Source organism: Notothenia rossii (assembly GCF_949606895.1).
Source record: "Notothenia rossii genome assembly, chromosome: 11".
Taxonomy (NCBI): Eukaryota; Metazoa; Chordata; class Actinopteri; order Perciformes; family Nototheniidae; genus Notothenia; species Notothenia rossii.
Genome location: NC_136910.1, coordinates 4827905 through 4845660, shown reverse-complemented (window position 1 = coordinate 4845660; position 17756 = coordinate 4827905). Strand labels below are relative to the sequence as shown.

The following is a 17756-nucleotide window of genomic DNA, read 5'->3' as shown; positions in this document are numbered from 1 at the left end:
GGGGGTTGATATTCGCCGAGGCTGAAATCGAGAGGCGAACCCAGGGAAAGAGGAGTGTGATTTCTACACGGGACTTTCCCCCTCTTAGTCCCCCGCAAAAGGAGGGGGAAAAGTCGCAATATTTTGGAAAAACCAGGAAGGAATGAGCTTCTAAGGGGGCGTTTTGCAAGTGTGGATACTTTATATATATTTTTATTTCGGGAAAAATATGGCCGAGAACGTTCTGGACTCTGGCCCGCCTTCAGCCAAGAGGCCTAAACTCTCCCCGCTGTCCGCCTCCGATGGGAACGGTACGTGTTTTTTAATGGTATAATGTGGTGGTATTTGTTTAGTTAGCTCAGGTTTGACTTTAGAGAGGGGGACATACGAGTGGTGGGATTCAGTTTTTACCGTAGCTTGCTAACTGTTAGCTGTGAGGAGTGTGTGTCGGACGTGAAGAGCAGGTTCCCCGCTGGTAGCTCAGATGCTAACAGCCATTTTAGCCGGAGGTAGCTACGTTAGCATTGAGGCTAACGCTAGGATAACTATCAGAATCAAGCCCAACAGCAGGAAGAGCGCCGGACGTTGAAGCACATTTTGCTTAGTGGCCAAATGGTGGTACTACAACGTATGTGTCATTGGGCCCAAACATACCTTTTCCCATTGACTTGCATTCATAGATATCAGAATCATAAACAGGTTTTTTCCACATTAGTTTTACACATACGAGGAATTTTCCTTGGTGTATATAAACATAAACACAGAAAACGACCAATAAATATATACTTTATTTATCCCAAGTTGTGAAATTGTACAAGAATGACAAACTGTCTTCAAAATAGAATAGATAGAAATAGAAAATACATATTATTTAGAAGAGTATCTTAGAATAAAAATTATAAAATATGCAGATGCCGGAATTTAAGGCAAGCAATAACAAAGAGTAAGCTAATTTATAAAATATAGAGGGAAAAGCACACATTATTAGTAATAGATTTTTTTTTAATAAAGACAAATAAATACACAGCCATGGCTTACAAAAAACTCAAAATTAGCTTGATAAACTACCCATCACCTTTGCAGCCCTTATTTGAATCATTAGGGTCTAACAAGTTGTACAAATACACTAAAAGCTGAATCCAGAGTTATTTCTCCATTCATTTGACAGCTCAGTGGGAGAAAGCTCTACTGCGCAAGCTCAATGGGCCCACATACGGGTACTTTGCTCAGGCCTTTTTGGCTCGATACGCCACTTTGCATCTCTCATAGGAATGAACGTTATCCAGTTTTCTCTCTAAATCCATGGTAGCTCTGTTAGCATCTCGGCTAACCGAATGCGGGTCCTCCACAGACTGTCTAATGGCTACTTTAGCCGGGGGGATGATAAACTCCATGCCATGCCGACTTATCATGAAGTAATTTAGTGTATTTACACTTGTGACCAATTGACAGTCAGCTACAGTAAACCCCCATTGTGTTATTTTAGTTTTTAAGGCGTCTAAAGCAGTGTGTTGTGTTGCCCCATCATAACTCAGACCCTTTCCCAACTAGCGTTACATTCAATATATTCAAAGGATTTATTAACATGTAGCTACCGTGTAGTAATGGCAATGAACATATGTCCAAAGCTCCTCCAACAATGCAACATAAATATATATGAGACATAAAACAATTAAAATAGTGCAAGAAGAAACAGAGTAGTATAAGATTATGTTCCAAGACCAACGTGTACCAAGTAATGCAGACGAAGAAAAATAGACTATATACATGTCAAATAAAATACGATAAGCTAAACTGTGCACGCAAGTAAATGCAAGAGTCTATATACATGTAAAGTAGAATAAGATAATGTAAAATGAAAACTGAATAGTGCTTACTGTAGTAATCAGTATTTATTCAACTATACAGTATTAATTTGACATTGTGTTCTTGTTTATCTTAGCTTCTTAGCTACTGTAGGTAGTGTTGCTGAAAGCAGAGGTTGCAGATGGTGGCGAGGCTAGCCTTGTGTGAGAGATACATGTAGGCCCACATGTCCGACTGATTGTAAAGCTTCACATTGCCATTGTTGGTGTGTGTTTTTTTGTGTGTGGATGGCGTGTGACAGCAGCTGGAATACTGGCTAGCGCCATGCCACTACGATATTAGTGGAGTTAGCAAGTAAATACTGCTCCAATGAAGAAATATCATCACTTAATCCATAATTTTGACCATAAAGAGCTGCATTTTGAGCTGTCCACTCAGTTAAGGCTCTCTGTAACTGTCAGTGTCTGTGGAAAGGGACCTAAATCATCCACACATTAATGTTAACTTGCATCATGTATTTGAAGGTTCAGTGCAGTCCTGTCAAAATAAATATCTATATAAGAGATGCAATGTATTGCACTCAAAGACATTATCTTCTTATGTATTTGTGGCACCGTCATGCAGAGTGTTTATATAGTGTAGAAATAAAAGCATATGACACATTAAGAAGCTATGGGACATTTAAAAATACTTTTGCATGATATTACTCTGTACTGGTTTCAAAAAGCTACTAGGAAATACTGTCAGTGCTGCAACTGCAGAATAATATCATTGTAGATCAATCATTTAAATAGTCATAATTCATTAAAACGCACCAACAACACTCAGAAATGTCCAACACAAGAGACTAAATTAGATTATGTTCTTTAAAACATTTGGGGGGGGAGGGCTAGGCTTTTTGTGTTTTGATCTCTATCATGCGTCTTATTTGATTGCCTAAGATGTGTGCTGTTGAACTCAGTGGATACACACTGACACAGCGAACGTCTCCATTTTGTGGCATTACTTTCTATGAAACGGTCCATTCGTCACCTGGTCGGCACAAACCTGTGTTTGCAACATGTTGAATCACTTTGCTGGACAGGGATTCTGTGTGTGAGCAGGCCATGTGGGCGTGTGTGTTTGCATATATTGTAGATTTGTGCATGCATGAAACTTTCTTCTGGATTTCCTCTGAAGTTAAGTGCTCAGTTGTGTTTTGTTTGATGGTATGTTATTAATTCCTGATGGGAGAAAATTGTCCGTACGCCTTTTAAACAGCTTTTATCAGTTCCATTGTGTTGTCAGACAGGCTTCACCTTTCCTGTTGTCCCAGAGTCAAATGTTATATTGGAATAAAATATTATTTCGTAAAATAAACCAAACATGAAAATGAGTTCTGCTGACCATAAATTAAAAAAAAAAGGAAACTTGTGGTTATAAGTCAGAATTAAGTTGGCTTTAAATTTGAAATGCAGATTTAAGTTATGATGTATACTATATGCTTCATAAACAGTCAAACTATGATTGACAAAAATTGCAAAGTTGACAGGCAGAAGACACAACGGTCAAAAATGAAGGAATAAACCAGCAAATCTTTTTTGTCTTCATCTTCCTTTGACTCCTCCGCCTAAACTTTGCATTTCTTCTCTTTTTAGATTTCGGCTCACTGTTTGACTTGGAGCACGATCTCCCAGACGAGCTCATCAGCTCCCATGACTCGGGTCTGGTTAACGGAGGGGACCTCAGCCAGCTGCACACCTCTCTGGGCGGAGGAGGACCTGCAGGTCTGGGTCCTGGAGGAGGAGGCGGTGCTGGAGGAATGGGGCTCGGACTCGGACTCGGAGGTCAGGATGCGGTGGCAAAGCACAAACAGCTGTCAGAGCTTTTGCGATCGGGGGCGCCCAACGCGACCCAGCAAGGGCACCAAGGAGCCATGGGCAGCCCAGGAGGCTCCAGCGCTTTGGGGCAACACTTAGCGAACATGAAAGCATCTCCTGGTCCTCCTCAGATGATGGGCCAGCAGCACCTGTCCCCTCAGCAGCAGGCCAGCCTGATGCAGCAACAGAACGCTGGCATGATGGGTGGCATGAACAGGGCCATGATGGCAGCGCAGCAGAAAGGCAATAACGGACAGCAGCAGCAGCCAGGCATGATGGGAAGCCAGGTGATGAACGGCTCCCCCAGGATGGGCTTTGGGAGTCAGGGGATGGGGGGCAGCAGCAACCTGTTGGCGGAGACCCTCCAGCAGCAGCAGGGGACCGGGGGCCAGGCCGGGATGAGAGGCCAGCAGCCCGGAGCAATGAACAAGGTAAGGGTCCTTTTTTTTAACACTTTATTTTTTTTTAAAGTTTTCTTTATAATCATACAGCATGTCATTGAGCAGTCAAATACATATAGAATCTAATACACCCCCCACCCCCACCCCAGCATGAAAGAAAACAAAAAATAACAAACAAAAAGACAAATTATATTCAACACTTACAAGATTGCTTTAGAAATTGTAGTAGCCCAGATTTCAGCAACACTCAAATCTATACACAATCCTCTTCAGAGAGTTGGATCCAGTTTGCACTTTCTCCTTTTAATGGTGAAAATGCTGTTTTTTTCACCATGGGGTGTAACATTGGAGTTATATGGGATATTATGGTTGTATATATTCATATTGGGTGCTCAGCAAGTCCCCGCTCTAAAGTCATTTGTAGAACCTGCATTATCGTCTAGTAATGCTGTAAAAACCGTAACTACCGCCCAGGGGTGTAAACGATACTATGGTCCGGATCACCATGGACGCAAACTGAAAAGATCGTTAGATATCCTCCTCTTGCAGACGCGCCTTCATTTTGAAAATCCGATGCACATCTGTATCATCATATCCGTCCAAGCGCTCCTCATTCCTACACGTCCAGTACAGAGAATATATTTAAGCTGCTTTTTGTGAATATTGATTAGGGCCGTGCGATTATGTCAAAAATCATGATCACGATTATTTGGGTCAATAATTGATATCACGATTATTAAAAACGATTATCCATTTACTTTGAAAACATCCATTTATTGAAAAAGAAAATGTTGAACATTATGTTTTTAACAGTTTATTAAGTATAATTCAACTGAAAAACCAATACAAAAATATATATATATATTTTTTTTAAATACAAATAATAATTGTTTTATTTCGATTACGTTGTTTTCGTAATCGTTGCAAGCCAACATCGAGATTTAAAATACGATTAATTGCACAGCCTTAATATTGATGGAAATCATTGGGTCAAATGGACATACTATGGTTTCATATCAATCACAAGTCACTTAATTAAATCTTATAAAAAACATTTTGGCAGACTTTCCCGATATCGGCTAATCTGTCCAAAGAATCTAAAAGGTATTGCAACGTGATGAAACTAATAATCTACACTCCTAAAGTCGCCCGTTGTCTTACTTTTGAAACATAAACATGGAGTTCATTTGACACATATTTGATGTAGGTCATGATCTTATGTTTGTGCAAAACTATTAAGGCATTCTTTTTAGCTTTTTCTTTAAAGTGTACAGTTTTTTGGAAGGCTTTAGTTTGATTTCTGCCCAGAAAGAGATGCTCCGGGTCCTTGAACGTACCTCTGTATTTTAACATCCGCTAGGAAACGCTGCAAGCTCTTGATTGGAGTTGAAGTGGCAGAGGGCTGCTCAGTTTGTGTGATTGAAAGTCTCACTGGAAGGACAATAACTGTGTTTCAGCCGCTGGTGATGCTGCTGAATGAATGTGATGGAGACACTGATTTCTGATTTAGCCGCTGAAAAAAGCACCGAGATGGTTTCCAGGTTTCGTATAAGGGGGCAGAAAGAAAGATGTAGTGGTCTTTCTGAAGGCGATGCAAGTAATAAGGAGGAAAGGAACGAGAAACAAATCATAGAAAAAAGTTCAAATAAGTCACGGAGAACAAGGAAAACAATGCTCGTCTGATTTCACATTCTGCTGGCTGCTGTTGATGTTGAAACCTGCTTAACTCATTTAAAAGCACATTTTCAGTACGTCCTCGATGCTCTTGAGCAGTTGCGCAAGTGGTAAAAAAAACACGTTCTTTTGGGAGATAAATACTTTGGCACGAAACAATGGTGTGAGGAAACATCCGCAGCCTTAAGCAGCGCAGATTTGACAGCTTTTGGAGACATTTGAGCTTTTTTGTCAAGAAAATTGTGCTTGACCTTTTATGAACCTGCATCGTTTATCAAACCCGAACTACTGCAGCATTTTTGGACCAGAGCCTAGCTAGAAAACATCATTATTTTCTCTGTGTTCCCACTGTAAAAATAAATACTAAAGTGTACACCACAAGCTTGAGTCCACACAAGTCTTTGCGGCTCGGCACATGACGCCGTGAGGACAACATTCAGAGGAGTTTTACCTGTCAGCAAATGAACCCCGTAATTCTAGTGTTTAGTCAGTTTAAACCTAATTCAATTTTTTTTTATTAGTTTTAATTGGTTGATTAGGTAGCTCATACATTATGCATGTCATTACACAGACTATAAAAGCTACATTTTAAAAATAAAATCAATAAAAACACACCTGTTTCGCACAAGCCTGGCGTTTAAAATGTAATAAAGTGTCAAAGAAACGCAGATCTACGAGACAACAGAAGGATTTTTGCAAAATGTTAAAACAAACAATACCTTTGCGTGCACAGTGGGGTTGATACTATAGTTTATTGTCTTCTCTAACTCACCAACAAAATGTTGACAATATCTGGTTTGCTAACTGCACATATTTTCTATTTTATTGCATTCTATTTCAATGTAAATTACTGCTTTATTTTATTTTTTATTTTACTATATTTTTTTGTATTTTCTTTTGTAATATTATTATAGTTTCCTTAAAATATGCACCACGACACCAATTCAAATTCTTCCTCATATGTGTCAACTAGTGTTTCCGCCAGACCAGGACTGAGAGGGCGTCCACCCCGAGAGCTGGGGGGGGGGGGGTTGTTACGTCGTGTCGTCGTGTCACGTGAATCTTGAATTGAACCGTTCCTTTATAGATACTATCTCTTTACGTATTAGTGATGGGAATTCTGGCTCTTCTTAGTGAGCCGGATCATTTGGCTCGGCTCACTAAGAAGAGCCGGCTCCTAAACGGCTCTTCATGTTACCAGAGTTTACCACGGAGCCTCAGTTGCTGCTAATCTAATTGTGATTTTTCTGACAGATATTGCGATTTGATTTGCGATATTTGTTTTTAAGCGACCCAACGGAAGTTTATTGTAAAATGCGGCCATAACTCCGGCTAGGAAGGTCGTATCAACATGCTCCCGTCTCTAGCACCCCCGCAGCCCGAGCTACGAGTGAAAGAACTAAACTTACATGAAACTTCCGTTGGGTTGCTTTAAAGTCAAGCTTCAGTTTAAGATTCACCCTGTAATAGAAACATGTAATGGAGCATTTCCATCTAGGAAAGCTCTACTGGAAGCCATTTGGAAAGGGCAAGCACTTTCAAAAATCTGTCACAATCTGTCTATCACCTTCTATCATGGGCCACTTCTGATTGGTTAACAATGGCTGGTACATGTGGAGCACAGCACTTCTGATTGTTGTGAATGACTGACACACAAGAAAAATAAAAATAAAAATAAATAATAATTTCAAAAAAAATCGCAGGCTTTGCGATTTGATAATCGCATCATTTCAAATCGCGATTTCGATTTAAAATCGATTAATTGTTCAGCCCTAAGCCGGATCATTTGGCTCGGCTCACTAAGAAAAGCTGGCTCTTTCGGCTCCTAAGCGGCTCTTCATGTTACCACAGTTTACCACGGAGCCTCAGTTTCGCCGCTGCGAGGCTCCGGCGCTCGCAGTTCACGCTCTAGGGCTGCACGATTTGGGGAAATAATGTAATCGCGATTTTTCTGACAAATATTGCGATTCGATTTGTGATATCTGTTTTTAAGCGACCCAACGGAAGTTTATTGTAAAATGCCAGCTTTGCTGGCGGCGAAAAGAATCCCAGCAGACTCCTTTGCCCCTCCAACAGAGGGATGTCCTTTTTCCTTTTCGTCATTTCAAGCGATAAAAACTCAATCTTTTCTCGAATCTTTTTTTTTTGGACGCCCTCGGCTCGAGTTCAGGGCGTTCCGATCTGAATAAGAGCGTCAAGTGACGGCAAGACGCCCCCCTGGCGGAAACGCTGGTGTCAACCTGTCTGGTAATAAACCTGTCTCTGATTCTGATTCTCTCTTTTCTTCCTCCCAGATGGGGATGATGGGGAACCCAGGCGGCCCGTTCGGAGGTCCGTATGCGGGGAATCAAGGTCTGGGCGGCGCAGGGCTGGGCCCTCAGCTCCAGAACAAAGGTCCCAACAGCCTGGCCCAGTTCAGTGTGGACAAGAAGAACCAACCCATGCAAGGAATGGCCGCCATGGTAAGGAACAAATACAAATTTTTCTATAGATTTAAAGGTCACCTATTATGCAAAATCCACTTTTTCATGTCTCTTCTACATCACCATGTGTCCCCTCTTCTTCATGTCTCTTCTACATCAACATGTGTCCCCTCTTCTACATGTCTCTTCTACATCAACATGTGTCCTCTCTTCTTCATGTCTCTTCTACATCAACATGTGTCCCCTCTTCTCCATGTCTCTTCTACATCAACATGTGTCCCCTCTTCTACATGTCTCTTCTACATCAACATGTGTCCCCTCTTCTACATGTCTCTTCTACATCAACATGTGTCCTCTCTTCTTCATGTCTCTTCTACATCAACATGTGTCCCCTCTTCTACATGTCTCTTCTACATAAACGTGTGTCCCCTCTTCTTCATGTCTCTTCTACATCAACATGTGTCCCCTCTTCTTCATGTCTCTTCTACATCAACATGTGTCCCCTCTGTGGAAAGAGACTGAAAGTTTCAGGAAGAAAGATTCTCTCTCTTTTTGTCCTGATCCATTTCTATAAAAACCTGTCTGAAAATGAGCTGATCAGATTTTGGCCACTTTATGATGTCATAACGATGTGTTGTCTTGTGTAACCATTAGCCACAAGACAAGCCCCCCCCCCCCCCTTATCACCTGAATCTCCTCCTAGAGCACCATTGAGTTCTTTCTAACCAAATGTCTCTCAGAGGGGCGTGGGGAGGGGCTCCTTATTTTCATCTAAAGTAACAGACAGAGAATCAGCACTTTGGAAACAGGGCTGAAACAGAGGGGATTATGGGTAATGCTGCAATGATCTGTTTGGTGTTTCAGCCAATCAGAGACAGGTTCTGTATATATCTGAGACCTGTGATATATTGATGAAAAACAGTCTAATCGGGGACCTTTAACCCAAGTGGATCTTCTTATAGTTCACGTAACGTATTCCCTCCTCTCCCAGGGCTCCCAGCAGTCGCAGCCCGGTGTTGTCGGCCCCTCTGGAGCTCCAGTAGGTGGAGGGTCTCCAGGGATGGGACCCAACGCTCAGGCCTCTCTGGTGGCTTCGCAGGTTTCTGCAGCTTCCTCCGCTGCCGGAGCACCGCCGACGGCCGACCCCGAGAAACGAAAGCTGATCCAGCAGCAACTGGTCCTTCTTCTGCACGCACACAAGTGTCAGCGGCGGGAACAAGCTAACGGGGAAGTGAGGCAGTGCAACCTGCCACACTGCCGCACCATGAAGAACGTCCTCAACCACATGACGCACTGCCAGGCCGGCAAGTCCTGTCAGGGTGAGTCGAAAAGACACTGCTGCTGCAGGCGTGTGATGAGTCCCTGTGTTTGACAGGAAGGGAGGTTAGAGAGACGGCTTTACAAGGATAATATAAACACAGTCGTTTTGTATTTATATTACAATCAAGAGGCCGTGTGAGATCACAGTCATGCTGTATTCATCCAGTTATAATCATGTCTGCGGCGGCAACTTAGCTTGTACATCATTGCTATACAAGTCCATTGTCATTAGGAAAGGATATATGGGGGAAAATCTATTTATTTCTGATTAAATACACCAATATTGCTATGATATTCAGATTATTCACAAATATTTGAAGTAGGAAAAGTCTGATCAATTCACAAAATGACATAATTTCACTGAAATACATACTTTAATTTGGGGGGGGAAAATAACTATGTGTAATTCTTGTCAGAAATCTAACATCACATCTTTATCACAATATTGACATTTACACTTTGCACAGGCCTAATTGTTGTCCAAAGGAATAGTATTTAAACAAAAGGAAGCCCAATCGTATCCGTTTACAGATTCATTTTCCTTGGTAGTTTATTCTGAAACAACCATGTGATTCATTTTGATGTACTCTCTATACAGTAGCCCTCTCCTGGGTGATGTCACTGTTTATGCTCAGAGATGCTTTTTATTTTATTTCTGAGTTTGACATCCTGAGATGAATTACACCGACTGGCAGTTCTCCTCATAATAAAGGAATATGTCACCCAATGCACCCTTCAAGCAAACGACGCAGGAGGCATAACATATATATTAGCTTGTGGTTAGAAAGTAAAAACTGTGAGTTAGAGATATAATAACCTCAGCTTTAGGGCGACAATTTTAGGAAGGATTTAAGGCAACTGGCATCTTTTAGGTTACATTTTAAAATGTTTCCATTACCTCACTTTGTTTCATCCTTTTGTAACTTATTTTACTTAAAGGGGACCTATCATGCACCTTTTGATGTCTTTTATACATAAACATGTGTCCCCGGTGTGTCGGGGAACTCACGCAGGGTCAGAAAATAAAACCCTCTCTCTTTTCCTCTGTACCCAAATCTCTAAAAACGGGGCTATAACGGAGCTGATCCAGATTTGTTGCTATCAGAAACAATGCCCGACTGTTTTGGACGTAATATGGTCGGTGTTTACATTAGCATCGCTAACACTCAGGGCTAACCTGTACTGGAGAGTATGTGTGTGAAGAAGCAGGAAGTAAAAAGGAACTCACCTTGTGGTATAACCGGCAAGAGAGAAAGCCTTTGAGCTCCATACTGTTTCAGAGAGAATCCTTGATAATCCATGATATGGCGTTTCATCACGGCAGTATTTAGTTTAGACAGTAGCTGCCGGGTCCCGCATGAGCTCAGACCCCTCCTTCTTTATCATTTTTTTTTTTGTAAAGCTTTATACCCAAAATCAGAACTTTAGAAACAGGAAGTGAAATAGAGGGATATGAGGCATGGCTAGAATGGGTGATCTGTTTGGTATTTTGAGCAAAACACTTCATAGACATGTTTCTTATATATTTGTATATATCTGAGACCTATGCTATTGCCTAAAAATAGCATGGTATGTGAACTTTAAGGCAGTAAAAACATTTGTTTATTTGCTTCTTGACAGAAGTTAAAGGTAAAATGTTTAACAGGAAATGCTTTTATTTTGAAGTGCAAGTATGTGTCCTGCTCTTACTCCTTCCTGTTATGATTTTGAAAAGAATACGAGTATGTTGAGTGCATTTTCCCGTTTTCTACCGTTCTTTTTGAAAACTGTTACATTAATCAAAAGTAAAGACGTTCAGTTTGGACCAGATTCGCTTGGTTCTTCATTCGAAGCTTCTATCACACAACACATCCCTGCTCTCCTGCCTGTCTTCCTCTCCCTCATGTACCTCTGTTTCTTTCTCCCCCCATCCCTCCTCTCAGTGGCGCACTGTGCATCCTCGCGGCAGATCATCTCTCACTGGAAGAACTGCACGAGGCACGACTGTCCGGTCTGCCTGCCGCTGAAGAACGCCGGAGACAAGAGGAACCCCCAGTGTGAGTGTCGGTATCTGGCCAAGCAACGCTATACATGCATTTCCTGCACACTGCGCTGTACAGGAAATTATAGTCGTGTTATATCATCATCAATGTTACTTATTTCAGGCCTATTAGCGAATGCATCGATTTCTGTAAGGGCTGTATCGAAGACTTCAAATCTTTATTCATAACTTTAATGTCAGAAATCTAAATCAACAAATGCTCCACAGCTTTCTAAAACATTTTTACTGCATCTGTAATTAACCTGGTGTTTCTAAACAGTTGCAGATAAAGATAATGCCACTCTAATAATTTTGTAGGTGAGAAAACAGAGCTCTCAGTAACCTTTTGTGACCATCTCTTAAACACACACACACACACACACACACACACACACACACACACACACACACACACACACACACACACACACACACACACACACACACACACACACACACACACACACACACACACACACACACACACACACACACACACCTGTTCAGTCAGTAGGGGCTTGGACTGTGAGCCGTAGGGTCGCCGGTTCAAGTCCCCCAACAGACCTAAATATGGAGTGTGAACTGCTACTACCTCCTGCCCTGCCGTGGTGCCCTTGAGCAAGGCACGCACGCACGCACACACACACGCGCGCGCCACGGCGCTCGGACCTCAGTCTGCACTGACATGTATTTATGTTGACAAACATGACAAGTAATACATTATAAAAAGTTAATTACATTAAAAAAATTCAGTATTTTGTATGAGGACTCACGTTCAAATATGAACTCAATTGAAGCTCCGGATAAATAAATAAAAAACGACATTTGGTACAGCCCTAAATTGTATTAATAGCGTGTTGAAGCGATTGCCTAGTAGTGAGCTAAACGCCTGTTATGTTCTTATCAATACAGCATGATTTTTGCGAGCTTTTTGAGTCACACGTTTGTATTATTTGGACTTGATGTTCTGTTAAGCAGATGTAATATTAACACTCCTCTCTCCTCTGCTCCTCCCAGCTCTTCTTGGTGCAGCAGCTGCAGGTTTAGGCAGTTCTCTCGGGTCGTTACCGGGCGGACCACCAAGCGCCTCGAACCTAAACCCCCCGAGCCAGATCGACCCCAGCTCCATCGAGAGAGCCTATGCAGCGCTGGGCCTCACGTACCAGGGGAACCAGATCCAGGTCCAGAGCGGACAGCCCAACATGTCCAACACATCGCTGCAGGGCCCGGCCGGCATGAGGACTCTCAACACAATGGGTGAGTTACGCTGCATTCAAGATTCAAGGCTTTTATTGTCATTTGTACATAGCTACTGTTAGAAAACATATCACTGGCTTGAGCTTCAATCTCAGGATCCATGTGTTTATGATCCTCTCAAGAATGGAAGTAGTCATCACATACAGAGCATCAACTAGTTCCTGAACAGTGTCCTTCACATGCTACTACTACAATTACTTCTACTACTACAACTACCACCACTACTACTACAACTACTACTACAACTACTACTCCTACTACTACAACTACTACTACAACTACCACCACTACAGTAGGGAAACACAAAGAATCCAAACCCCCTAATAACCTGTACCTGTTCTGTCTATAGGTGTGAATCCTTTGGGAGTGAATGGAGGCGTGGGAGCTTCAACTCAGAGCCAACAATCCAGCCTGCTGCAGGACACCATGATGCACCTCAACGTCAACACACAAGGGTAAGACAGGACACACACATTCAGCATTATTAAAGGGCACACAATGTACACAATATCTTTTTTTGTATTACTGCACATATTTTATTCCATTCTATTTCTATGTCAATAGAACACAAACATTCCCCAACATTAGACATATGGTAGATTACAAAAATAATAGTGTGCAGTTACTAGAACTCAGTTTAAAGTACAGACTAATACTTCTATATCTTACAATATATATTTATTTTTTATGTTAATTTAGTTTTTTTAAATAGTTCTCTATCTGTGTTTTTCATTTTTATTTTACTTTTATGTATGCACCCTGACATCAAGTCAAATTCCTCGTACGTGTCAACCTACCTGGTGATAAACCTGATTCTGAATCATTCTATCATGACTTGAGCAGGCCACATCTGTTTGTTTTTTTAGAACTTTATTTGTTTAGTTTCAGACAATAATACAGTACAATATATCTTTCAGTCACATTTTCAGTTTTTCCAGCTGTATCAATACAATACTGAAAATCGATATCGGCCGATACTCACTCTCTGCCGATCGATCGGCGCTCCCTATAAAGGCCCATCGGGAGAGCCGATCACATGACGTAAAATACATGACACTTTTCTCTGTGTGCGGCAAAACAAGCTCACCGGTCTGGCAGTATTTTAAGGTGTCCGAAAAAGACAGTAAAATAGCGGTATGCAACGTGTGAGAAGCAGAAACCCTGCAGCTCCGCCCGCTGTGACGGACCGGTGAGCGAAACACACACTAAGAGTTAGACCTAACACACTTAGCTACTTGATCTACCTCTGGAACAAGATAAACTAGTTATACATATATTTATTCCCCGCCCACTCGATCGGTATCGGCCGATACTGATTCCGGCCATCAGCCCCTAAATTGGCGATCGGAGCATCCCTAGTTTCAAGTATTAGTCAACCAGTAACAGCGTACCTCTCCAGGGCTAAAATCAAATGTAATAAATATGGCCTACCTTTCGAAAATAAGAAAAATAAACAACAAATAATAATGATGGAAAGAGAAAAGAAGTGTGTTAACAATTCTTACTGTATTAGTGGCTGCATTACAGGGGCCCATCGCTTGATACGTGTTTCTGTAGGCGTAATAAATATGTTATTTGCTCCATGTGGTGGATATCCCACACTCTCTGAATCCAGCAGTTATAAGTGGGAAGTTCTGGTTTCAACCATTTAATGGTGATGCACTTCAGGGCCGCTGTCAATACAATTCCACATCAATGTTTTTAAGAAGTAAATCATCAAATGATTCCCTCCTTTCTCTCCCAGTCTGATGAACGATTCCAGTGGGGTCGGCTCGATGCCAACCGCAGGTCCTCCCTCGTCGTCGGGAATGAGGAAAAGCTGGCATGAAGACATCACACAAGACCTGAGAAACCACTTGGTGCACAAACTGTAAGTATCCGAGAAGAACTGCACCAGAGAAACAGAAACGGCTCTTTAATGTATTCTGTTAATGCAAGTGGTTACTTCAGCAGTAGACCATTGTATGTCTCTGATTTCATCTAAGGTGTCTGATAGTAGCCTCAGTTAGTGCCTCTCACATAGAAATGCTAGTAACATTAGCAAGCCTTCATAAGCGTTCGGTGAGAGACGATGTAGTACATGAATGTGAGATTAACTCCTCGAAACACGTCCATGGTGGCGATAACTCAACTATTTTAAGAGCTAGATTAGATATGAATTGCTAAAGGAACCGTATTATTAACACCAGGGCTACGACTGTTCACTGGCACTGTCCCAAAGCCACCACACAGAAAGACTATCAGGGTTCTTACGGTCATTAAAAACCTGGAAAAGTCATGGAAATGTAACTAAAGTTGCATCAAATATAATTTATATTTTATCTAATCGCCGAAATATGAATACTATAATGATAATAAATACTGTATCGTATCGTAATGAAACGTAAAATGGCATTTAACTGACGAGGTGTTTTGCTGGTGAGAGATTTGAGTTGCTTTAGCGTGTAGAAGCTAGTTAGCCTTTTGATAAGTTTTAGATTGGAACAACATGTTTCATATGCAGACCTTATTTTCCTGTTCCATGTTAAAATAAACCATTTTCAGTGGTACCGCTGAGAGAGTAATGTTTTTTGGTCATGGAGAAGTCATGGAAAATCATTGGAGAAAAAGTTTATGAACCCTGGACTATTACCAAGACTAAAAATGACATGTGTTGTTTAAGACGTATTTTGACAAAGACTACATCAAATGATTATATATTTCTATTTCTTTCCTCCTCTCTTTGTTCTCCCACAGCGTTCAGGCCATCTTCCCGACCCCAGATCCCGCCGCTCTGAAGGACCGACGAATGGAGAACCTAGTGGCCTACGCCCGAAAAGTGGAGGGAGACATGTACGAGTCGGCCAACAGTAGAGTAAGTTACCCTGGCCTTTTATCTCAGTGTGTTACTCAGAAAGGAAAACACCTTTGCCTTTTTTAATTGTGAAGCTTTAGCCAGAGTCAAATCAACTTCCCAAATCAAATTGTTGGACGTAGGAGAAAATCCAGAGCTTATGATCTTCACTTGTTATTACTTTTTGCTGCAGATAAATCCTCACTGTGTGTTTTTTTAAATTGTTGCTAACTTCTCTGTTTTCCTCAAAAAACATACTTTAGATATTCAAAGTTATATCAATAATGTGACATAAGACTAGATCTAGTCTCAGATGTTGTTATCATAGCATATATGTTTTATAAGCGGCATAACGAGTGATACCACATTGTGACTTTACCTTCTTAGTGATTATATACAAATCAATACTGAATCTTTATCCAAACCAACAGTCAGCTTCTACTTCTCTTACATGTTTGGGAAATTCCCCCACCTGGCCACATTTTCCTTATTTTCCTACCTTCTTTCTGACAGGCGGAGTACTATCACTTGCTGGCCGAGAAGATCTATAAGATCCAGAAGGAGCTGGAGGAGAAGCGGCGGACGCGGCTCCAGAAGCAGGGCATCGGCATCGGCCTGGGTCCGTCCCCCGTTGGCCTGCCTCCAAGTGAGTCCACACCCAAGCACCCAGGAAGTGCGCCGGACTCTGAGGAAAATATTTGTTGTGGCCAAACGGCGTTACTACACTTCCGTATCAGTCGCTGGGCCCGGAAAGACTTTTTCCCCACAGAGAGGCGAAGTCCTGCCCATCTACTTCCGACCCATGGGAACTTATTTAGGAAACATTATGTATTGAAGTCAATCTTATCTTTTGATCTCGTTTGAATCGTGCCACGAATTCCACGATGTTTGTCAATCTTAACAAATAATTTCCATGTCAAAAAAGTCACAGTTTGTCGTAAAACTGTTGAAATATAAGACTATGAAAAATACGCAACTAGAAAGACTACAAATCCCAGAGTCCCGGTCCCGCATGCTGGCTCTTACGGAACCGACTAACTCCCCTTGTGTGTATGTACGGCTCTCAACATGCCCAGACTTGGAGTGATTTTCACCTCTTTTAATACTTTCCGCTTCATTCTGAAAGAAAGAAGTGAAATGTTCCAACGTGACGGCCGTCTTGGTGTGTGGTGCGAGACGGGAGATGTAGTTCATTGAGCGGTTTCACACAAAACAAAGTGTTACTTCACAGATTTACCACACATTGTAATTTTTTTGACTTGCAAAATTATCTTTTAAATTGAAAAACATCATATGTGTAATTCGTGGCACAATTCAAACGGGATCGAAAGATAATCTTTCTCTCTCCATTGACTTCAATACATACTTTTTCAGAAATAAGAACCCATGGAGGTCCCCCGGAAAGGGAGGGACTTCGCCTCTCTATTGACTCACATGGGGAAAGAGATGTCTGTAAATCGTTGGATATTTTTTTTTAAACTAAATAAACTACCCAGTATGAACGTTTGTATAGCCCTTATTAAAAACATTCGGTCCTCAAGTTGTAAAATGTGCTAATAACGTTATTCTGAGAGTTATGTTCCTCTGCATTATGAACGCGCATCTAACCCACGGGACCGCGCCGCCCGGCACGTTCACGTGACGTGTTCAGCACTACATGAGTTTTACCTTTACCAGTGGATGCACAATAAGAACGGATTATATGAATACTTTCGTGACGTTTCGCTCTCTCAAAAGTTTGGCCATTTTGTTTTCATGCGTCAATGAGCAACTCTCATAGGAATGAACGAGGCCCCGCCTCCCACGCTTTATCCAGTTCTTATTATACATCCATGGTCCACACGCAGCTTTAGATTCAGATTCCTTTATTTCTTCTCTACACAGAGTACAGCAAAATTCAAAGCATTCCCGATAGTGCAGTCACACATAACCGACAGTATAAGTGTCAGTTTGACATTACAAGCTAAAACGTTTAATATATATTCTATAAAGTGAGTATAAATTGGACCTATGAAACATGCATGCTCACGATATGCCGGGCAGCACGCATTCACGTGAATGATGATTTAATCCAGGGGAATGTGACGTTAGGACATCTAAGCATTGTTTTGGAACTCTTATCTTATCTTACCTCATGCTTTGAGATTTTTAGCAAGCCCTGATATGGGACTGCAAAAGTTGTCA

At 41.6% G+C, this 17756-nt stretch overlaps 1 protein-coding gene across 1 annotated transcript in view; it reads left to right on the top strand.

Moving 5' to 3' along the window:
- Positions 1 to 22: 22 nt before the first annotated feature.
- ep300a (EP300 lysine acetyltransferase a) overlaps positions 23 to 17756 on the top strand; it is a 48920-nt gene continuing 31186 nt past the window's right edge. Inside the window, 10 exon segments of the mRNA XM_079656831.1 lie at positions 23 to 290; positions 3423 to 4075; positions 8014 to 8181; positions 9134 to 9461; positions 11385 to 11504; positions 12500 to 12739; positions 13089 to 13194; positions 14484 to 14609; positions 15476 to 15593; positions 16086 to 16218. Coding sequence (XP_079512957.1) covers positions 209 to 290; positions 3423 to 4075; positions 8014 to 8181; positions 9134 to 9461; positions 11385 to 11504; positions 12500 to 12739; positions 13089 to 13194; positions 14484 to 14609; positions 15476 to 15593; positions 16086 to 16218 — 2074 coding nt within the window. The 5' untranslated portion in view covers positions 23 to 208.